Consider the following 25,447-nt stretch of genomic DNA (forward strand, 5'->3'; position numbering starts at 1 on the left):
CTTCAGAGTTCTCATGAACTTAGGGAACTAAGGGTTCCATCAACGTATAGTTAAGGGACAGGAACACATAGTGCTTGGCCACCTAAACTGGTTGATACGGTCGGTGAGCGAAAAACTATTAGGGACCTTAGATTGGAAATTGTTAGAACAGATTACAGCATTGGATATATAGGCATAGACATAGGCTATGGAGTAAAATGTTATAAGTGTGCAAAGGCCTGAGCACAAAGATAGTTAAGACCTGAATTGTCTCTAGCAGGATATCAAAAAACCACTGTAAAATTACTTTTGAGAAGCAATGGATGGTAAATATGTTCTTACTTGTACAGTCCAAAATCTCTGTTTCCTCCAGCATGGGACTTCTACAAGGATCTTCCTCCTTAGGTAGTTTCCCTTTGTCTGTTCCTGAGCTTGCACCAGAGATAAGACTCCTTTCCAGCTGCTCCAACTTAACACTGTTTTCTTTAGCTGTAATGATATCCTGAACATTGAAGATTTCTTCTGAATGCTCAATCATCAGTTCAATAGCACGTGTCTGATGAACAGTATCCACTAGTGAATTAAGAGATGCACTTCCTTCTGCAGTTCTTAAAAGTGTGGGACCAAACACAATCCCCAAATTACTAGGAGGCATGTTGTTTGAATGAGCATCACTTGCTACTCGTTGTAGATGGAGCATCAAGCGCGCAAGAGTCAGAAAATGATGGTGTGGTAGTTTCATCACTAACTGCTTTAATTCTTCAACTGCAGTTGTAACTTCACCTGGTGTGTTCGAAGGACAATCTTTGGCGATTCTAAAAGAGAAACATAAACATTATTTAGATATAGGCAACATTATCACTCCAAGGCGCCTGTACGTATTTGCGCTACCAGATAGATGCTTGAACAAGGTCAAAGTTTATAATTTTTGACATAGCTTATGATCTTCTTGGCAGTCATAAATATATTTCTATAAAGTTGTTAAATTTACTTGTTATTGACCATGTGTTAAAGGAGCTTTGTAACGTCACCCCACCGTGCTGTTGAGCTCCGCAGTTTTCATAAAATAAAAGAAGCAGGATAGAGCAAATACAGACCTTGTAGAGATGGTAGGCCAGCTGGCCATACATATACACTATGGCCCCACTCACGTTACCGTAGAGAATTTGGCATTATAATCCTTGAACGTAAACGATGAACTCACATTAATTTTTAATTATATTGATGAACATATTAATTTAGTAAATTAAATTATTTAAACCTATATTTAACAGAAATGAAGCATGTGTAATTTACTGATATATGAAAAATAATACTTTACAGCACTGGCATTTATGTTCTAACTTAAAGTATTCAATGTAGAATATTATTTTATCCATGTAGGTTACATTGAAAAATAATCTCGTTATGCTTGAGAAGAACACCCAGGCAAAACCTAACGTATACAAAAAATCAAACATTTAGGTGAGCATTGGTTTTGATACAATAGTATCGTCTGAATCTGTTTCTCAACTGAAATCCGTCCAAAATCGGACAGATCCTCCTAATATTGAAAGTACAAACATCTAGGCCTGAGCTAAAGTAGTTAAGTCTTTGAGATGGTCCCGAGTTAATGAGAAGATATCCGAACCATCAGTCACAGCCTGAGTATTTGTCACGTGACTTCCCCCCACCCTACTTACCTTACCTGTTTATTTTGTTTGTTAGTGTAGTTTCAACGTGTACAAAACGTTCTCGCGAGTGTTTTTGCCCGTATGTCGTACCCATTTATCATTTTAATCAGTCACTATCAGTCACTACTGATCTGCATTTAGAGCAGTCCCCCAGGTGGCAGATTCCCTAGCCATTTTTTAAATGATTGCAAAGAAATTGGAAGTTTATTGAAAATTTTCCTTGCTAAGTTATTCCAATCCCTAACTCCCCTGCCTATGAACGAATATTTGCCCCAATTTGTCCTATATAATTCCAAACTTTAATGAAAATGGGGCCCTATTACTGTTAAAAATGAGGCAGCGGGGCAAGACAAAAGGAAGAAAGTGGAGATAGCGAAAAGGAAAATCTACTACGATCCAGCCGGATCTAAAGTATTTTTAGGTTATAAGAACAATAACAAACCTTTTCATACTACGAAATTCGCCCATTCGACGCTGGTTTCTTCCGTGGAAAGCTGTTTCCCAGTGGAAGTAAAGTGACGTTGGACAGTAAGATAGCCGGATGGATATAATTTAAAGTCGTGAAGCGTCAAAGCAAATACAGCGTTCGAACAAGAATTGGAAAACTGTGGATGTCTGTCGAATGATTTTCAAGGCATTGACTTACATAAAATTTGGCAGACTCAGTACAATTCTTAAACGTACCCAGTCAGGTGACAACATTATCTAAAACCATGGAGACGATCATTTTAGACATAAATCGATCCTGAAGAAAGCTCAGGTTTGCTACGTTGTCAATAAAGTTTAAAATAAATCTCATATTTATTAAATTATATTATATTATATTTATTATATTTCATTTCGCAGCGAATGACACAAAGCAAGATCAGGTCAATTTACAATTCCTGAGCTTCTAGTGACTTTCTTTTTATCAAAAATTGATGTTTAAGCTCCGTATACAGAATTTAATATTGGTTTTAAAGCACCAGCATCTGTTGTGGGCTTATATTTAAGCAGAATTACAATGCAGTTTAAAAATGAAAAGGATCCTGATAGATGAATGCACTTGATGTTGGAGAAAAATATTCACAAAGTGAGAGTTGAAGAATTCTATTCACTTCTTCGTCACCCTGATAATGATGAAAGATTGACCTTTTGTTCTCATCTACAACAACTGGAAACCTTGCCCATAATGCCCATACAGTAGGCGTACTGTTCTCGCCAGATCAGTTTGCAATATTTGCCTTGTCATCCAGAATTCAAAGGAGCTATTCTTTTATATCTGGGCATAAGACCACGTCGGTAGAGGATCAGTGGAAATTTCCTTTGCTCTGCTTGATTTTTTTAGAAAATCATAATATAAAATATGGGATTCTTCTTTTTCTCAAGACGGTTTTGGGGGGCAGGATAACGAGAATATCGTGCTTCATGCTTCAGGGTACGCCTTGGGTAAAAAATGGACCTGCTCCCTGAGAACCATCACTGCGTATTTCCCGGTTCTAGGGCATAGTTTCCTCCCGGAAGGAGAAGGCAGGCATGTGTATTCTAAAGAATAATACCTCAATGTATACAGACATTTTGGGACAACTAGAGAGCTTGGGATGGATTAAATTTTTTTAAAAAATTAAAGTGATTTTCGCCAGTTTTCAAAGACTTGAATGGCATAAACATCAAACAGATCACTGTCACCAAGTTTAGAGGACATGCAAAATTCCTTGGCCAGATGTTTTATCGATTTGAAGAAGAAAATACACCAGTTGCACTTCTGAAGAGAGGATTATGGAACATACATTGAAGAACTTCACAACGGAAGATCGCTGTTGGGGAAGAAAATTTTAGTTCCGAATTCCGTGAACTCCTCTGGCATTCTAAACTCAGTCGTTTTATAGAATATCAAATATTATTTTTACATATTGATAGATTTAGTGCTTCTATTAAATATCATTTTAAAAATTTGTGTTTATGAAGCACCTTTAAACAGTCTGAGAAGAGAGGAACTATTCCTGCTAACATCTTAGTAACAACAGTAAGAACAGGTCCTGTTATCGTCTGAGCAAAAAGCAAGTCACATGCGGTTTGGGCAAAACCAAATACGTCCATTTTTACAAATGGATTTATTAATTGTTGTTGATTTTGGTGTTTGTATTAATAAAAATGCTTTGAAATTTGCCCATTCAAAATTTGCTATCCAGTTGCTAATTTACGTTTTTATCTCCTCCTAAAAATATGGATCTAACGGACGAAAAAGTGAAGCTCTCACAATCAGTAATTTATTACCCTGAATATTACTGAAGTCCGCCTCTGTGGTGTAGTGGTTAGCGTGATTAGCTGCCACCCGCGGAGGCCCGGGTTCGATTCCCGGCTCTGCCACAAATTTGAAAAGTGGTATGAGGGCTGGAACGGGGTCCACTCAGCCTCGGGAGGTCAACTGAGTAGAGGTGGGTTCGATTCCCACCTCAGCCATCCTGGAAGTGGTTTTCCGTGGTTTTCCACTTCTCCTCCAGGCGAATGCCGGGATGGTACCTAACATAAGGCCACGGCCGCTTCCTTCCCTCTTCCTTGCCTATCCCTTCCAATCTTCCCATCCCTCCACAAGGCCCCTCTTCAGCATAGCAGGTGAGGCCGCCTGGGCGAGGTACTGGTCATACTCCCCAGTTGTATCCCCCGACCAAGTGTCTGAAGCTCCAGGACACTGCCCTTGAGGCGGTAGAGGTGGGATCCCTCGCTAAGTCCGAGGGAAAAACCGAACCTGGAGGGTAAACAGATGATGATGATGATGATGATGATGAATATTACTGAAGTGTTTCGCCTTCGATGTATTGAATTTTAGGGGTAAGTTTGTTACACGCTGAAAAATAAGTATAAGGTGATATAAACTATTTTAAGTTATGAATATCAGTTAGACAGGTAAAGTAGGCTACATGGGAAGTAAAGAATATAAAACCAAACCCCATGGCACTACAGCCCTTGAAGGGCCTTGGCCTACCAAGCGACCACTGCTCAGCCCGAAAGCCTGCAGATTACGAGGTGTCGCGTGGTCAGCACGACGAATCTTCTCGGCCGTTATTCTTGGCTTTCTAGACCGGGGCAGCTATCTCACCGTCACATAGCTCCTCAATTCTAACCACGTAGGCTGAGTGGACCTCGAACAAGCCCTCAGATCCAGGTAAAAATCTCTGATCTGGCCGGGAATCGAACCCAGCGCCTCCGGGTAAGAGGCAGGCACGCTACCCCTACATCATCAGACAAGATACTATATATCATACAAATGAGGTCCTTTATTTTACTCAGATATTACAGGTAGAGCATGGTACCAAAAGAACACTTCAAAAAAAAAAAACGGACGAGAACACCACAACAACAGCCCACTAGAATGGCGTATGGTCTTGCCGGACGTCCAACAATGCTGCACACCTGTATGACATGACTCAATGAGATTGTCAATGAGCTCTTTCGGTAAAAATAACCATTCTTTCACAAGGACAATCGTCCTCTTCAGCCATTATTGGATACTTTAACAATACGATATGTTGAATGGTCTAGCTGAAAGAGCTCATCCACACAAGAGAAGTTAATAATCATTTATGGATGTACGTGATCTCCAAGCAGTGGCCGCTGGTGCATAAAATCAGTTGTGTGCTGTAACCCATTTTCACTCCCCTCCACCCCCCCCCGACCAAAATAAAAATATTTAGAAACATATAGAAAAAGTCACTCAGTGACGATAAATGAAGTCCATACGTCGCTCCTTCTTGCTACAGAATTTGTCGATCACCCTGGCGTTGAACCCCACCATGCTGGAGATCATTTCCTTCTCAGTGGAGAGCATTGCGAGGGCACTTAGTCTTTCTTGTAACATGGTGTTCCGCAGGAAGGTCTTGATCCTCTTCAATGATGAGAAACATCTCTCAGGGTCTGAAGTAGTCATGGGTGTTGTTACTAATATCTTCAGAAGCTTAGTTTGCTACGTGCTTTACGTCGCACCGACTCAGATAGGTCTTATGGCGACGATGGGAGAGGAAAGGCCTAGGAATGGAAGGAAGCGGCCGTGGCCTTAATTAAGGTACAGCCCCAGCATTTGCCTGGTGTGAAAATGGGAAACCACGGAAAACCATCTTCAGGGCTGCCGACAGTGGGATTCGAACCCACGATCTCCCGGATGCAAGCTCACAGCCGCACGCCTCTACGCGCACGGCCAACTTGCCCGGTCAGAAGCTTAGTTATTTGGCAGAATGTACCTTGCAGATTACGAGAAATTATGAACTGCAGATGTGGAACTGCCCCACCAATATTCTTAAAATCTCGCCTGCACATTGCTACAGAATTGACCGCAAAACTTAATGCAGTCTGAGTCTTTTCTTTTCCACCATGCTATAAGCCTGGACAGTCACATCAAGTTCTTTATCCGGGAACGTTTTAGAAAACCGTTGAAAGTTGGTGGACTCTAACAATTTTGATGCTTCCAGGTGATTCAAGGTTTGGAAGCGATCACGGGCCTAACATGTTATTCTATCGCACACTTCCCTGGCATCAGTACGCCGACATGATAGTTTTCTGCGCTTGTTTTCTGAAGCACACGTTCCTTCAGAAGTACTGGCAATGTTTTCTACCGATTCCCTTATGTTGTTTATCACTTGAATGAAATGTGGCACAGCATATTTTATTTTTAAAGCATCAGCTGTTCTTGACTGCAACTGGTTGTACGTAGTATCCACATGTGGCATCAGTTTATGAAAAAATGATAGCCAAAAGATGAATTCCTCGTATTCTAAGCTGTGACGAAGCCTTTTCGCTTCAAGGCAAGTTTCATAGGATGGGGTTTTCTCCAACATTAATAAACACTCTTTTATGGAATCACTTTGTTCGTACACCACATTTACGGTGCGCGACCTGAAATTCCATCTAGTCACTGGTCCTGTTGGAATTCTTCGAGCTGCCACTGCTTCTAAAGCAGACATCCGTTGCGGCGGCCTTGAAAAGGAAACAGGGAACGCTGAAAGGTGAGCGAAGAACACCCTAGCCGACTGATTCTGCGAAGCAGCATGTTCCTTTGTCAGATTCAGCTGGTGTGCATAGCAGTGGATGTAATGTGCGTTGGGATAGTAGGCTTTTATCTTTGCTTGCACTCCACCTTTACCACCATTCATTACTGATGCCCCGTCGTATGTCTGCGCAATAACTTTGTGCGGTGTACTTTTAAACATGTTGTTCATTTCACTTAAAATGTATGATGCAAGAGCATCCGCATCCTGACCTTCTGGTTTAAAGTAGCCCCAAAATCGTTCGTGTGGAATACCATCTTTTTCATACCGAAATACCAACACTAACTGCGTCTGCTCTGAAATATCGGTAGTTTCATAGGCCATTACACTCACAAAATCTGCTTGTTGTATTTCTTCTGCTATCACTTCTCTGCAGGTCTCAAGCATGCAGTCCAGCAGCTCGTTGTGGATGGTTTTTGAGGTCCCTTTGAAAAATCTATTAGATTCAATGTGCTCCTTTACTGCACTGTCTATGCTAGAAATTAAATCTACTAGGCCCAAGAAAACACCAGGATTGTCGGAACTATCACTTTCGTCGTGTCCCCTTAAAGCTAATTCATACGCACCGCAAAAATTAATGCAGTCTGCAATTCTTGATAGCACATACCTGTTCTTTTCCACTTGTTGATTGTGCTTTTCTTTTTTCTTCGTGATAAGCACGGCTTAAAAATGTTGCAATATTTACCATTCCTAAAGCACTTAAGTTTAAAGAATTATTAACGTGTTTCTCACTGGCATTATGCTTCTTAATTAAAGCGTTTAGATGTCCAAGAACTTTAACACCCACTGTTCCCCAAGAATCACTATTGCCAAGACACAAACACGGATAACAGAAAAGGGCATTTCTAATCTCGCATCCGCACACCCAATCGTTTTTATATACTTTTCTATTAGATTTTCTAGTGCATGGAGTTTTATTAGAGATGCCTTTACCGAGCTCGATAGCTGCAGTCGCTTAAGTGCGGCCAGTATCCAGTAATCGGGAGATAGTAGGTTCGAACCCCACTGTCGGCAGCCCTGAAAATGGTTTTCCGTGGTTTCCCATTTTCACACCAGGCAAATGCTGGGGCTGTACCTTAATTAAGGCCACGGCCGCTTCCTTCCCATTCCTAGCCCTTCCCTGTCCCATCGTCGCCATAAGACCTATCTGTGTCGGTGCGACGTAAAGCAACTAGCAAAAAAAAAAAAAAGAAAAGAGATGCCTTTCTAAGCAATATCTAAATCCGGGGTAGGTACCTAACTTCTTTACCTTAATTTTTCCTTCCAGATTTCTGGTTGAAAAGCCTCTTTTCAGGAGGCTCTCCACTGAGTTTTCCATTCTAAACTAACACTCAAATATCCTCAACACATATACACATTCTTCATACAAAACTAATTAAGCACACAGTAACACCTGCAATGACAAAACATTCACGAACTCAGAAACACTTTGTGCGAGCTCGCAAAAACAGAACTTCTCAGTGTTACCAAAAGCATTGAAATAAAACCAGAAACGCAGTAATGCAAAATACATGTTATGTTGCTATAGTGACATTTATGAACTAGGCATTTTGTAATTAAAGAAAATCAAAATATCGTGTCCTTATTTTGACAACATAAAATGTACAATTTTTATCGTTCATTGATTTACAAATGTGGCTATGGAGTAGGCAGTTGGGAGTATTAAAAGATCCCGTTTGTTTTGAGCGATTCTCTCTTAATACAATAACTGAATCCAGAGGGTGCCACCTGCCACGCTCTCATTTCGGTCGAAATGCAAGTGTGATCACTGATCAGTGCTGCCTCTCTTTGGTCGAACGAAGAATCGCTAGCAAGTGATGTCTTGGCTGGTCTTTCCACAGCATATCGGAAGAGTTGGCACGCAAGCTCAATAGGCAGGGTTCCTGCTTTCTGGCAAAAATCTTAACGAATTCTCGCTGAGCTGTATACGCACAGCCTCCGGAATGGGACGCACGACAACTCATCTGATTGTGAGGGGAGTTGAATGATTTCCTGTTCTTTGACTGACGTCTTTTTCAATGCACTGTATTTGATTGTACTAGATAACAGTATTAAAGTAATTTATTTTGAAATATACAATGTGCTGTAGCACCTCAGCACACAAGGTACGGCCGCGCCTGTCTCCAAGAATGAATTCGTAGCCTAATCGCACGAGAGTGCCTCCGTATGGATGGGTGGTCCCAGAGAAAGCCACGGAAACATTTCCCGCCACTAGTTTTTGTTGTTCTGGCAATGGTTGCAGGATTTCGCCTGATAAGCTAAATGGATGGATGGATGGATGGATGGATGGATGGATGGATGGATGGATGGATGGATGGATGGATGGATGGATGGATGGATGGATGGATGGATGGATGGATGGATGGATGGTCTTTCCACAGCATATCGGAAGAGTTGGCACGCAAGCTCAATAGGCAGGGTTCCTGCTTTCTGGCAAAAATCTTAACGAATTCTCGCTGAGCTGTATACGCACAGCCTCCGGAATGGGACGCACGACAACTCACCTGATTGTGATGGATGGATGGATGGATGGATGGATGGATGGATGGATGGATGGATGGATGGATGGATGGATGGATGGATGGATGGACGAGAGTGCCTCCGTATGGATGGGTGGTCCCAGAGAAAGCCACGGAAACATTTCCCGCCACTAGTTTTTGTTGTTCTGGCAATGGTTGCAGGATTTCGCCTGATAAGCTAAATGGATGGATGGATGGATGGATGGATGGATGGATGGATGGATGGATGGATGGATGGATGGATGGATGGATGGATGGATGGATGGACGGACGGACGGACGGACGGATGGATGGATGGATGGATGGATGGATGGATGGATGGATGGATGGATGGATGGATGGATGGATGGTCTTTCCACAGCACGTCCATCCATCCATCCATCCATCCATCCATCCATCCATCCATCCATCCATCCATCCATCCATCCATCCATCCATCCATCCATCCATCCATCCATCCGCAGAAAACGGGGCTCATCTGGAAGACAACCCTTAAACAATTAACGGAGGCCTAATTCCGTTACTGCCGCGTAAATTTAAGCTCTTCCGTGTATGCACCTTCGTTAGCACAGGTATACGATATAGAAGGCTAAGATATAGGCCTATCCGTTTAGTTCTGAGACTCATGCTCAGCAGGGATCGCTGAACTCTGGTTTTTGACGTGAACTGCTCCACTGTAGCGTGTCGGTAGACGAACATGCACTTTCAGAGGCTCTGTTCACCTCTCACACTAAAGGCATGCAGTGCTGCAGTTTCCACATCGCACGAGACGTACTTCATGGACCACGAACATCAAGTAGAAACTGGACTCGGCTATGCATATTCCTAATTGATAGCCTACGTCTTCCATTGACTTGGGTATGGCCCTCTGGGAGGCCTAGTGCAGGATTTTCGAGTTAGCGCACGTAGGATACGTGTCCGTCTATGGGGATGAAGTCCTATCTAGGATGAAAGTTAATGTTGCAGACGCTACATACACCCATCCCCCGAACCAGAGAAAGTAACTAATGAAGATTAAAATCCCCAATCCAGCCGGGAGTTGAACCCGAGAACCCCTGGGCCAAAGGCGAGCATGCTAACCATTTAGCCGCAGAGTCAGGTAGGGTTGAGAATAAAAATAATATTTCTTTCCGTATTTCCGTGTTACATTATCTTTAATAAGGGTTTGTGTCTTTAGTGACATCGGAATGGTCGTGCTCCAACCCCTTCTGTAACACGTTGCATGTCGATGTTTTACCCTATCACCCTCCACAGTTCAATAGACTAGAATGTTCAACAGGTAGTCACTCAGGTTTATCTGTAAATGATGTTATAAATACTTCACGTAATAGAGTGGTCGTTAACAATAGGCACTTAGATAACTGTAGGCAATCCATTTTGTCTTTGAAACAATAGTCATCACTACTATATCACTACCTCCTTCTTCAAATAAGAGTCTAGGCTATTAGATACTCGAGTCAAACGAGAAGTTGTGCATGCACACAACAGACTGTCCCGGCCTTTTATTTTAAAATTCATGAACTTTGCAGTATTACGCAAAACATTCGGCAATATTTACCAGTTTGGTACATGCTAACAGACGTGTAATCAAAACATTCCTTATTTTCACACTGCTGTATATTTGAAATACTCAAGGATTATAGGGTACATAATGGCAGTTTATCATAATGTGTTGGTGCTGTACATGTGGAAAAGCCAAACAAATGAACATTGCAAGATTTTCTGCACATTTGAAGATTTACTTAAGATGGAAGTGAAATCATCTGTATCCTAATTGCGTGATTTATATTTTATTATATTGAAGCTGGATTGAAATTACACAGGAATGGAGGAGAAACATCCAAGATAATATGAATAGAATCAAACACACACGTGTACATATAGCCTATTATTTCTTAGTTTCAATAAAATCGGATTCATTTGTAGCATTCCACGTCAAGTACATAATTCAGAAAACTGGTATTTTTCATCGTTTTCATTTTCTCATTTGTTTGTCCTCTTCATTTTAATATTCACTATATTATTGCAACAGTTTTCACTGCAAGAATGCTACGAAGTAGTGTATATTTAAGAAAATTTTCTTTGCAACTTATGTTTTCTTCTTCTTGCTTTCACAGGAAAACTTACAATAAAAATAATTGACATATAATTTTATTGGATCTTTCCAGAATTAAAACCATTTCTCTAAGGACTTGTATTGCATCTGATCATATGGCATCAAAGTTTTAAAAAGTAAAATAAATAAGTAGTTTCTTATTCGTACATTTTTGTAAATATATTTTAAGCATCACTCCAGATAATTTAGAATGTAAAGGGTGGAACGAATCATTTCTCTCCTCTTCATATCGTTTAATTGGTTTTTCCTTCTAATGTGACTTTTTCTTCAACACTATAATAAATAATAATTATCCTAATAATAAAATAATAATAATAATAATAATCACCGATTTGCATTGCTGGACACGAACGTCCAAAATCTAAAGCATAGTGAATTTCAAGAACTGATAGTAGTGCATAGCATTAGGCCTACCTGATAAAATCCGGATAGAGCTGGAAAGTAAGAAGTGGTTCTGGTAGCTGCCTTAGATACAGTTTCAAAACGTTAGCGATGACATTCGGATGAATGTCTGCCAGATCAACCAGTTCTGCTCCATTTTCGAAAGCCTGACACAGCTTCTCCACTTTTGATTTTACACCAGAAACACGGTATATACCCTGTAGAAAGAACATCAGTTATAACTGTCTGTGGATAATAAAGCTCTTATTAACTCCAAACATCTCAAAGAGCACGCAATCCTTCGTTGCTATATCAATGTGACAAGATAGGGATGAGTAAAACGTTTCAAGAGGTGAGTTGAACATTCCTTAGGAAGTTAATTTTTGGCTCTTGTACTAAAGGAATTTGAAATATGGGTCGGGAGAAGTATGTTGAAGAATAGATAGGTTGAAAATGGAACAAATGAAAGTATCCTAAAGGAAACCCGACGAAAGGGAGAATTGAGACTGTGTGGGAAAGGACGTTAAATTCATTGAACATACCTTGCGCTCTATAATATCCTAAAGATTAAGTTAATCAAAGGGAAAATTTTGAGAGAGGGTTCATGTGGTGGTTCGGAAGCGGGCATGGAAGGCTGAGGATAAGGAATCCTAAAGATTTGACGCAAGAGTTTCGGTATGCTACCTGTCAAGGAATGAAACTTGAAGCAGAGGATGGAGGGCAATGGTTGCCTGTGCCAGGCGTTGCATTTACCAACTGACTGACTGTACATATTTTACAGATTTATATAATAAAAGTGCCTGGTTTGGAGAGAGACGTAATTCAAAGTTACCCTGCTGTCTTTATCAGCTCTACAGTGCTCTTAAAGTAAAATGAAAGAGTGATAACTGCTGGAATAACTGTGCAAACTTTCGCATGATAATCATTCATTTGATGAATCCCTGACACGTGAAGCAGCAGTGAAAGGTCGACGACCAGTCATATGTGCTACCACAGTAAATATCCGCTGTTTATTATCCGTAACCACCACCATTATTATTTAAAAATAATGTATTGTTAAAAATACTTAAGTAGCAAAATTAATTGGTGAAATTCTTACTAGCTCCTGGGGAAAGCATACTGGGGCTAGCACGTCAGTAGAAGAAGCACAGTCCTGAATGAAATAACTAATCGAGGACTTGAACTCATTGTCCAAGGGAGTGATGGATGGTACAGAAAGAAGTGTTTTGAACATAGATAGGTCTGCGGTGATTAAATTCGGCGCTTCGCGCGCTTAAAGACCTCAGTTCGGCTGCCAACCTCCTTAGTGTTCGAGCGTAAACGTGACATAGTGTTTCATTTGCTTTTCATCTTAGCTGCAGACAATGAAAATGGTCAAACGTACAGTTTCTCAGAGCAGATGTTCGAAATGTCTTCCTCGTGTTCGAGCGTAAACGTGACACAATGCTTCATTTGGTTTTCATTTTTAGCTGCAGACAATGAAAATGGTCAAAGGTACAGTTCCTCAGAGCAGATATTCGAAAAGTCTTCCTCCAACTTGGTGGCACAATTTACATCGACGCAACAAGGTCGCGTATTCCTGGGAAAATTCTCGACGCTTCTCAGACGGGAGTGGTGACAGACAGATGGAAGGCCTCAAGGAAGACAGAAGGCAGGTCACGTAGACAGCGGCTCAACAAAAACAGTGTGACTCGTTAACGCTCAAGCGTCTTGGTGGTGGGCTGCCGAAACCAATCACCAGGGCTAGGCTAAATATGTACACACATATGGGCTAACACATTCAAAATATGGGGTGAAATATAGACAATTTCTTATTTTAAAAGGTTAAAAATAATGTGAACTGCCTGAAAAAACTTGAAGCACTCAGAATGGGAGGAGGAAACGAAATTAAACCGAAACCGACTTTCAACCTATATTCATTGACTTGGCCCTCAACCGGTGACTTCAACGCACTCTTCATTGTGATGGCAGTAGTGTCAGACCTGTAGTTTAGATCCTTTCCAACAGAACAAGGATGACCTAGGCCACCACAGCTCAATTGGTAGAGGAACCGACGCGAAATCGGGAGGTTGTAGGTTCGGATTCCACTGGTGTCCCGATGGCCATTTTTCTTCTGTACTTAACATCTCTTCAAGACATTACTAAATGTACGTAACACGACCTAATAGGTTGAAATCCCAGCCCTACTAATCACGGTAGACCTATAGTTTCTATGTTCATAATAACTGTGTTTGAACCTACTAAAACTCTTTTAATTTACGAAAACAAAGTTTATCTGCACCCTGTATACTTCAATCTGATGATTAGTAGATGTATTCTAGATTTACACAGAAATTCCAGTCCTACTAATCACCGTAGACCTATAGTTTCTATGTTCACAATAACTGTATTTCAACCTACTAACACTCCTTTAATTTACGAAAACAAAATTTGTCTGCACCCTGCATGTTTCAATCCGATAATTAGTAGATGTCTTTTATGCTTGATGAATAATATTTTTTGTACAAATTATTGAGTCTTGTTCTCTAAACCAGAATCTCATACCTTTATTAATCTGCCACGGCCATCAATTTCATCGATGCACTTGCAGACAATGTGAGGTACGACAGTGGTAGTCTCTGCAAGATGCTGCCCAAGGTCCACGCCGAAAGTTGTCATCTTCCGTTGCAGTCGCTTGTGGCCGCACTGGATGGCTAATGTCTCCAAACATTTCCGATGGCATGCTAATCCACACTTAAAAACCAATGTTTTTCTGGAATTACTCGTAATTATTTTTAAGGGAAATCATTGAGAAAAACAATAATGACCTATGCTGGAAAAGTTCCGTGATGTAGCAATGAAAAAGGAAACGTTGTATTCACCGACTACGACTGGCTCATTTCTTCAAAGCAGTAACCTCCGCTCTCTACTCACCACTATCAGTGTTTCTGAAGTTCTTGAAGTGGTTGAAATTTTTCGTATTTCATAGAAATTACCAGCATTCAGATTTGAATTATTTATGCTAATAAAACACATTTTAAATTGTTTTCTGGGAAGAAAAACTCTGACACCATAACATATGGATGATGTTTAAAATTAAAGGTTAAATTATGTAAATATATGTGAATTTTGCTCAAGTGAGCCAGTCATAGTCGGTGAATTCAATGTTTCCTTTTTAAATGTTACATGGGTCACTTCCTTTTCGTTTGGTGAAATGGCACCAGATTGCGTTTCTTCAGTTGAAGAAATAGAATAGAAGTCCCACCAAGATCTTGGATAGTTATAGTCTTACACATTTCTTTGAACAAATTTCCTGGGATATAATACACCGGGGTGTCATTGATTCCATCGCAAATGTTTAAATATTTCAGTGGCTATTTCTCGATATTTATCATAAAACATGGTATTTATTCTCTGTTACATTTGCACGTCCATAGACAGTAGACTATAATCCGTCTCTGAGTCACATACCGCATTTCCAGAACAATATGGAACTCACTTTCAAGAATGGTCGAGTAAAATCATATACAGTCTTCGATAATACGAAACGGAATAACAACCGTAGTTACAAACTTATCAGAAGCACGGAACTTTTCAAACATAGGTTGTACATTAACATTTTTACAAATGTTGGTTCTTAAAATGTTAATAAAATTTCACGTTTAAAATAACTTTATACATGTTAGATAGTACAATAATCCATTAATATCAAATTACATATAAAAGTTCAAAAAACGCAGTGCACTAAAGTAAGACAACATTTGAATAAAAGAGATCAAAACAATTATAAATTACGTTATCAGCATTTTTCATTCAACGTGTTTGTTCATTTTCACTCCATAATTTGAAGTTATTTAGGTAATTAACGAAGCTGCTTAACTACTTGACATTAACCCCATCATAAACAGTCAAAAAAGTATTATATTTACGAGTTATTTTATAACTAATATTAGAATTAATTTTGCTGGATATCAGGATGAATTCTTGACCAGCATAACATGCCATCTCCTCCCTTTTTAACATAATATTGTAGTGAATATTCTCTAATATAGTTTTCCTCTTCCAAGCGTTAATCTTACCTCTGACATTAATTGTACTTCTCAAATGATCTGTAAGCTTCATTTTATTTTTTCCCCCAACTACTCATCGTCTTTACTGTTTCTTTATTTTACAGTATTTCCATATAACGGGTTCTCTTTACTATTCATCAACTTGAAAATCCACCCAAATTAATTTGGACCGAACTCGATAGCTGCAGTCGCTTAAGTGCAGTCAGTATCCAGTATTCTGGAGATAGTGGGTTCGAACCTCACTATCAGCAGCCCTGAAGATGGTTTCCCGTAGTTTCCCATTTTCACATCAGACAAATTCTGGGGCTGTGCCTTAATTAAAGCCCCGGACGCTTTCTTCCGACTACTAACCTTTCTCTGTCCCACAGTCGCCATCAGACCTATCTGTGTCGGTGAGACGTAAAACAACTGTAAACAAATATTTGGAACTTTATCACTTGTAGATAACTGTTATTCTTTTAACACATTGAGGGGAATACTGTAAAATATGGCTTATAAACGCACTCATATAAGTACAATTAATTACCTCTGAAGTTATCAATCAATCAATCAATCAATCAATCAATCAATCAATCAATCAATCAATCAATCAATCAATCAATCAATCAATCAATCAATCAATCAATCAACCAACCAATCAATCAATCAATCAATCAATCAATCAATCAATCAATCAATCAATCAATCAATCAATGCTGATCTGCATTTAGGGCAGTCACCCAGATGTCAGATTTCCTATCTCTTGTTTTCCTAGTCTTTTCTTAAATGATTGCAAAGAAATTGGAAATTTGTTGAACATCTACCTTGGTTAGTTATTCCAATCCCTAACTTCCCTTCCTGTAAACGAATATTTGCCCCAATTTGTCCTCTTGAATTTCAGCTTTATCTTCATATGTGATCTTTCCTACTTTTAAAGACACCACTCAAAATTATTCGTCTACTGATGTCCTCCCACGCCATTTCTCCACTGACAGCTCGGAACATACCACTTAGTCGAGAAGCTCGTTTCATTTCTCCCAAGTCTTCGCAGCCCAAACTTTGCAAAATTTTTGTAACGCTACTCTTTTGTCGGAAATCACCCAGAACAAATCGAGCTGCTTTTCTTTGTTTTTTTCCAGTTCTTGAATCAAATAATCTTGGTGAGGGTCCCATACACTGGAGTCATACTCTAGTTGGGGTCTTACCAGAGACTTATATGCCCTCTCCTTTACATACTTACTACAACCCCTAAATACCCTCATAACCATGTCCTAAGATCTGCACCCTCTATTTACAATCATATTTATGCGATTACCCCAATTAAGATCTTTCCTTACATTAACATCTAGGTACTTACAATGATCCCCGAAAGGAACTTTCACCTCATAGAGGACTTTTCCCAAAATATGTCGATGTTGATGTTCATAAGAAAATATGTATCCATGAGTGAGACGTGTTTGTAAAAAATGGTCTCAATGTATATTCCTCTGACGAATAAGCTTGAAACAGACCGTACGGTAACCAAAATACTAAAAATGCCAGCGCAGTTTGCTTTAAAATTAGTTTTTATATATCATCTTTGCGTCTGCCAAAGCTGCTATGTAAAACACTTTATATTAGCTTAGAACTTTGGCAGGTAAGGGTTCAATGTTGTGGGAGCTATTTTAAAGAAACCTCGAAAGATATACAGAGTGTTTCCGGGCTGATAATACAAACTTTCAGGGATGGTGGAGAAGGGCAGATGTATTAATTTGTGGTAAAGAACCCTGGTCCGGGATCGACTGAGTTCAAAGTAATAAGCGAAAGTCATTGTTTTGTATTTATCTGTTTAACTTTCACAAGATGCTGCACTCACAACAGTTGCTTAAGTTGGCGTCCCTCAGCTTCGATGCAGGCACACGACATCGTTGCACAAATTTCTGTCGTACTTGTTGGACCAACCCCGGTGTCGTTCGAACTAAGTAGCAGGTAGCGAGAATTCTTGCCAGGAGTTGCGGGCCTATTAGGTAACCACTGACTATGCCCGCCCACAAGTTCACAGCAAATCTGTGTTCATTGCGCGTCACAGCTGCTTGCGTGGGGATTCTCAGCGGCCCATACATGACTATTGCGACAATTCATCACTCCGTTTCTGGTGAAACAGACTTCATCTGAAAAACGTACATATGCAGAAAAGTTAGAATCGTCCATACAACGCTACAGTAACCATTGGCTGAACACGCTGCGAGGTACAAAGTCAGCAGAAACCAAAGCTTGCATTTTCTGTCGATGGTATACGCCTACATGAGAGTTGCTCAGCTGGCCGCCTGTTGAGCCCAGTGCTGCTGGGCTCGCTTGTGTGAAATACTGGCAGCTTACGTACCAAGCGTACGTCACAGTCAAGCGAGAGAGCGAACACACTCGGAGCAGCAACGTTCGATGGTGACTTCAGAAGCTTTCTTCGTACCATTCAACGAAATGTTGATTAGAGTACAGTATTTAAAAAAAAATATTTTGAAAATATTCGGGTTTGATTTACACTGTTCTCGATATTAATATACATGGTTTTATTTTACTACATTTATACATTGAAAGGAAGCTGACACGTTACAAGTTTCTTGTTAGAATGTACAAATACACGGGGTTGAAGCATGCAAGTTACGATTTACAATTTCTTGGGTGTGAATGACATAATTTCCTCTAAGAAAAGTAAAATTCCTAATATTTATTCAGTAAAACGTAATATATACATATTTCAATAAAGTTAATGCTTGATTTTGCACCGTGTTGTAATGCTATGTCACTTCCTGTTCACTGAGTTTCTGAAATAGCATTTACATCTCTCATCGTCAGCTATCCTCCAATTAGCGAGTGAGTTCATCATTAGTGAAGACACATATATTTAATATCCAAGCACAACAACAACAATGACACAACAACACCACGTAAATAATCCAACTTATGTTATTCCCAATTGGATTGTTCATGAGTTTATCAGATCATTTAAACCCAAGCAACAACAAGCCACAGCTTATCCACTTTACTCCTTATTATATTAGGGACGATTCTAAAGCATACCCCTCTTAAAATATGATAGTGAACATTGTAATTCAGTAAGTAGGGCACCAAAATATTTTGAGGTACCGATAAACTCTTCTTTACTGTATCCGGTCAATATACGTAAGCAGAACAACAGTAACTTATTTCTTACAACGTACAGTAAGTTATACTGAAGGTGGCCTAGATTTCTGTCCACTGAAAATTAAAGAATAGTTCTATTCTCTTAATACTCAAATGAATGTTCACATTTCATTGACCTTGACGGCCTGTGACGTAACTATAACGTTGCAATCGCAAAGCGGCCACCTGCGCATTTATATGCTGTGTGCCCGCGGGACAAAAGCCCATCTCCTATATGTCAGTCGAGTTAGCAAGTACATGTAAATAAATTAATTGATTACATCGTTCAAACAACGATTCGTAGGTTCTCGTACTCCACTGTCACTTGGTATCCCATAACAAATTTGGCTTGTAACCTTCGACTCAGTCGTTTGCGGACCAGAGCTTTTTTTCTTATCTCACGTTGATACATTTGTCCTTCTCCATCGTTTTTGTAAGTTTGTAGTATCAGCTCGGAAATACCAAGTAGGTGTCACAGACCATTTTTTCTCCGACAACAAAGTTACGTAGTGGTTTTTGCAAGCACAATGACGATATAATATTCAACAGATCACTATGAACATTATTTGTCAGTTACTGAGAACTTAATTGACATCACATTAAGAGAATGATCAATAACACGTGATGTACAGCAAACGAATTACATTTCCCCTTACGGTAAATTCACAATTAGAGTCATGGATCTTTTTTTTGCTAGTTGTTTTACGTCACACCGGCACAAATAGGTCTTACGGCGACGATGGGACAGGAAAGGGCTAGGAGTGGGAAGGAAGCGGCCGTGGCCTTAATTAAGGTACAGCCCCAGCATTTTCCTGGTGTAAAAATGGGAAACCACGGAAAACCATTTTTAGGGCTGCCGACAGTGGGGTTCGAACCTACTATCTCCCGAATACTGGATACTGGCCGCACTTAAGCGACTGCAGCTATCGAGCTCGGTGAGTCATGGATCAAGAAATATTGTAAGAAAATGGGTGAGAATATTCACAACCTACTCAAACGGTGGAAACGAATCCTTCCGCACGATACACCTCAGAATAAAATTAGCCATGTGTTTGGAAAATATGTACGTCTACGCTTTTGACGGGAAATTATATTCCATTGAATGTATACATTGTGAAATGTAAAAAACGCGGTTTTTGTCACATCATCAGCACAATGAATTATGGCGTATGTGAGCGAGGAAATTAATTGACTCACGAAGACTTTTGCACCATAGACAAAATAAAACGCTTTCTTGCAAGCAGTAGTGGCCTTTCCTGCTATTGTCTGGGGTCGACACTGCTGTGGATTAAGCCTTATTTTACGGCCAGATGTCCTTCCTGACGCCATGTGTGTTTCTGTGATGCCTTGTAGTGTGATGTGCTGTGTGTAGTTGTGGATGTGTATTAATACGACACTCAGCCCTCGAGCTAGAGAAATTAACAAAACGTGGTCAAATTCCCCGCACCGGCGGTCAATATAGTGGGTTTTCCACTATATTGACCATAAAGACAAGGAGCTGGACCTGTGCTCTAGTCACCATAGTTATCGATAATTTGCTCCCATTAGTTTCCAGTGGAAGTATTCCAATTCTCCAAAACGTTGCAGGTTTTATCGGATGTACCATTCAGTGATGATCCTATAGAGTTTCGGGGAAGTGAGACAAGTTTCATAAGCTACGATACTGCGAGGGAGAAATTTCGAAACAGTAGGGCATGAGGGGTAACTTAGTAGGCTGCTACAGAAATGTACAAGCCGGTGTTGTTTTCGGGGAGAAATCTTCAGACTTAAATCTAGCAAACCACTTTCGACATGCTTGATCAGGAACAGAATCTTACTATTAAATTTCTATATGTTTGTGACGTACCTTTGCCCTTACAACAGTAACGTAACAAAAGATGCCCAAAACGATTTTTTGAGTATTTTTGCTGAGCAGATGTATTCTACGTCATTCACAACCATGTAAAGTACTCGAAGTCGACTTGTTGTATTCCCCTTATTTACTGGCACACCTGCCTTTCGTAACAGTTCATTTGGGATAGCTGTTCGTGCCAGAATGAACTTAGTTTACAAGCCCGAATACGTCAAAAGAACCGGTAACTATATCTTAACAGATTCTTCGCTTTGAACGGAGCATTTCTGGATTTTAAGGAATGCTTTACAATACTTTGTTATGCAGCTTTGATATAAGAAGCGTAGTGGGAACTCTATACATGGATATTTACTGTAGACTTTGCGGATTGGAGGACCAAATAATGGTAACAGTAACAACCAGATCATTATAGGCTGTAATCCAGAGGGTTCGAAGTTCCTGACAACAGTGGTCCCAAACTCAAAGTTTTTTGGGATTATTTGCTTCAGAAGATATCGCCGAAGCATGTTTAGTTTTCAACAAGCCTCCGTACTATAGGAGTGCCGGAATTCCATTTCTATTTGACAGTACGGTGATCCTTCAGGAAAGAAAATTATAAAATTCGTTTGGCTAGTAAACATGCTGGAATTAGACGGTTAGATATCAACGATGTTCGAGTAGAGGGAATATAGGAAGAGGATGGAAGAGATTGAGCGAGATGTGTACGTGCTGGAGGGTGTGTAACTGTAATTTGCGTTCAGGAAATGAAGGCTCGAACCCCACCATCGACGGACCTGAATACGCTTTTCCGCGGTTTCTCATTTTCACTCCAGGCGCTGGGGCTGCATCATAATTAAGGACACCCAATATCTTTTCACTCCTAGCCTTATACATTACAGTGTCACCGCTTCCTTCCACTCCTAGCCCTTTCCTATCCTATCGTCGGCATAAGACCTCTCTGTGTTGGTGCGACGTAAAGCCACTAGCAAAAAAAGGGTACGGGATTATAAAGTTTTCTTATCAAATACCAAAAGAATTAGAGCAGAGCACTGAGAAGGATTGTTCACGAAGGCAGCAGTTATATGCAACATAATATATGATGGTTCGGGAATGAAAAAGATATGGTAGAATTTAGATGCTTTACAATTGGCTCTACGTCGCACAGATACAGATAGGCGACCCTGGTACAGGGAAGGGCTAGGTGTGGTAAAGATGCAGCCTTGGCCTTATTAAGGTACAGCCCAAGCATTTGCCCGGTGTGAAAACTGGAAACCATGGAAAACCATCTTCAGGGCCACCGACAGTGGGTTTTCGAACAAACTTCCTCCCGAACACAAGTTCACAGCTGCGCGCCCATAACCACGCGGCAACTCGTTCGGTAGAATTTGGATAAAGCGAGATTGTATATACGATTGTATATGCAAATATGCAGATTTATGACGCAATGAGCAGTGTGGGTGTAAGGTTCAACAGTAAGACAAGGATTGGAAATATAGTAGAAGGATATGAGAATGCAGTGGAAAATTATGGAATAGGTATGAAATATATGGGAGGTAATAGGAATGGAAAAACGCTTACTTTTGTGCTGGTACTGGATTAGTTGTGGCGAACTCAATTTCTAACATCACTACACTTAGAAGTGTAGGGATACCAGATGTATAACCAGGCCCTGATTTCAAGTAGTTAGCGCCCTGGGCAAACAATATTTAGCCACCCCCACCCCCTGCTCGTTTTCCTGTTCCTCTAAAAGATAATTGTTTACAAATTAAATATTACAGTTTTCAAGATTATGAGTTTTAAAACAGCACATTATGCAAATACAGTTAATTCTCATAATTGAACTTATCAAGCCAAACAAAGGTAACAGCCAAATAAGAATCAGGCTGTTTTTATTTTTATTTAAAAAGCCGTTGGTTTGTGTGTAAGTAAATAATTATAGAAATAAGACACATTTCCTTCATAAAATTTAAATATATAGATTAAATTCAGGTTTTAAAGTTAGAATAGTTTAAAGTGTTTTATATAGGCTAATAAAATAATTGGAATAATCTGTGGAATGTAAAAGTAATTTGAGTTTAATGAATTTAGGACGTAATTCACGCAGGCCATAATTACTCGATCGGCCATAATTACTCGATCGGCCAGCCGCCGCCCCTCAAAAACTGGCGCCCTGGGCAAGTGCCCAGTCCGCCCATTTGTAAATCGGGGCCTGTGTATAACAGTGAATCTGAATTCAAGAAATATGAAAGAAATGTGTGGATATTCAAGTGTTTCGTGAACATGAAGATTCAGAAATCAGGGTCTGTCTCCAGAAGGGCAACGGTTGAAAAGCTTCCAGCAAACTCATTTAAAGTACCTACCGATGTAACACAATGCGTTATAGTAATGATGGCTAACTCTTATTTTACCCTCGTCCTCAAGTATCTTGTGACAATTAAACTGTGTTCTCTGGAAACCATAGCTATTACGATTGTTAGAAAAATGGTTTGGTCATAGTCAAAGTAAGAGAGAATTCGCAGACTAGAGAGAAATCACAGATTAGTTTCAGAAGGAAAAGTGACTATTGTAGGCTAGTTTTATTTTCACTTGCGAGTAAGGTACATGTTAATTACTCAAAATTAATTCAGAAGTCAGCTTAGAATGAAAAAAGTGTTCGTTCTCATGCCAAAAGAATGGAAATATTATTATTTTAAAAATATGCTGAAGGTATGGGTTTCACTCGAAGAACAACTCTCTCAGAAACAATAAAATATGTAGTCTAGTATTTTAAATAATCTTATTTTTAACAATTTCCACTCGTATATCAGGTATTCATAGTTCATTAAAATGTCTGACAAGGTAGAAAACTATTTAGTTCTGCAACTCTAGGTACTGATTTAAGCAAAGTAACCTTGATAAAAGGGGCAAAAGATCTACATGGGTCGACGCCTCGAACAAATAGCATTTTTAAACTAAACAAAACCTTGATAAATCTCTGAAAGTAGAAGAAGGATCAATGTGCTAATTCGTAGCATTGTCTAGCCAGTGAATGACAATGTTTGATATTAACTGTAACACAATCAACCAGCATGGAAAGTTGTGAATATTGGAGATTGGAAATCTACAGATGCTTGACTTTTCCAGCAGTCTTGTCAAGACTTCTCCTATAATTAATGCTAATTTTCGTGCATTGTTTTCCCAGGGATAGATCATTTCACGACTACAGACACTCACTACTCTAAAACCAACTCAGAACTGAGTTCATGTTTTAACCACCTGAGAGTGTGCAAACGCTTCATACTCTATCTAGCCACTCTAGAACATACAACCAAAAGGAAGCACATTCCACAGGCAGGTACTTGACTGGATCGCAAGCGGCTGATGCCCGATAGTGAATTATAATATTGAAATTAGTTTAATTGACGATAAGTAAAGTTAGAAGAGTAACAAATCAGAAATACCAACCTCGCCGCATTCTGCACCGTGGAAGTAAACGTAAGAATCGCATTCTCTGCATCTTGATGGTGTCTTCAGCTTCCGAAATGAGTGGGTTTCAGCTGCTTTTGACATGGAATGTCTGTGGTTTGGATGGATATGGAAGTAACCAGCCACTGGAAGAATAGAACAAATTACTGTGTTAAACATGTAAATTTAAACAAACTGATTGAAAAAATCTAAGGGGCTGCCTAGACGAAACAGTATAGGTGTTCTTAGTGCAACCGAAAGGATGGATTTGATTCGTCAGGAGGTCGAGAAATTTAGAATCAAGGTTTCCACTTCTGGAAAGGCACAAGGTTGGGAGATTCATTCAGCACACCACAGAAATGAGCACTAGGTTTATATTCTGGGAGCAAAAGTGACCGAGTATGGAGCTAATCACTCTCACTTAGTGATCCGGTCAACTTCCTTTCATCCAAGGGCAGATTTTCTTCTTCAGAAGAAATTCAATGTGTTTTTTATGCCTTGATTATGAGGAGTGGAGAAGGCTTCATCACCCCGTTAAAATAGTGTTTGTGGTTCACGTAAAATTTGTACAGTCGCTCAAAGAAAGAATGAGCGCATTTTCCTCTCATTCAATATTTTATCAGACATAACTTTAATTATTGGTCCGCCCCTGTGGTGTAGTGGTTATTGTGATTAGCTGCCACACCCAGAGGCCTGGGTTCGATCCCCGGCTGTGCCACGAAATTTGAAAAGTGGTACGAGGGCTGGAACGGGGTCCACTCAGCCTCGGGAGGTCAACTGAGTAGAGGTGGGTTCGATTCCCACCTCAGCCACCTTGGAAGTGGTTTTCCGTGGTTTCCCACTTCTCCTCCAGGCAAATGCCGGGATGGTACCTAACTTAAGGGCACGGCCGCTTCCTTCTCTCTTCCTTGCCTGTCCCTTCCAATCGTCCCATCCCTCACCAAGGCCCCTGTTCAGCATAGCAGGTGAGGCGGCCTGGGCGAGGTACTGGTCATACTTCCCAATGTCTCACGCTCCAGGACAGTGCTCTTGAGGCGGTAGAGGTGGGATCCCTCGCTGAGTCTGAGGAAACAACTAATTCTGGAGGGTAAGCAGATTAAGAAGAAGAAGAAGAAGAAGAAGAAGAAGAAGAAGAAGAAGAAGAAGAAGAAGAACTTTAATTATTATCAAAATATAATTCACCTTCAATGTAGAAACAAAGCTGTGGATGCCCAAATGAAATATTAAATGTACAGTAAGGTTCAATTGTTTCTGAGAAAAGTATACCTGTGAGAAACTTGTACAATACAATGCGCT

The 25,447-nt window shown here is 40.1% G+C and overlaps 1 protein-coding gene across 2 annotated transcripts in view; it reads right to left on the reverse strand.

Annotated features, from left to right (window-relative positions):
- Positions 1-25,447, reverse strand: part of LOC136863044 (rho GTPase-activating protein 45) — a 363,658-nt gene that overhangs the window by 65,874 nt on the left and 272,337 nt on the right. For both annotated transcript variants that reach the window (XM_067139366.2, XM_067139364.2), the window contains 4 exons: positions 24,152-24,297; positions 14,234-14,422; positions 11,723-11,907; positions 322-794 (listed from right to left, as the gene is read on the reverse strand). In XM_067139366.2, coding sequence (XP_066995467.1) covers positions 322-794; positions 11,723-11,907; positions 14,234-14,422; positions 24,152-24,297 — 993 coding nt within the window. The remainder of the gene's footprint in view (positions 1-321; positions 795-11,722; positions 11,908-14,233; positions 14,423-24,151; positions 24,298-25,447) is intronic.

Source organism: Anabrus simplex, chromosome 2 (assembly GCF_040414725.1).
Source record: "Anabrus simplex isolate iqAnaSimp1 chromosome 2, ASM4041472v1, whole genome shotgun sequence".
NCBI lineage: Eukaryota > Metazoa > Arthropoda > Insecta > Orthoptera > Tettigoniidae > Anabrus > Anabrus simplex.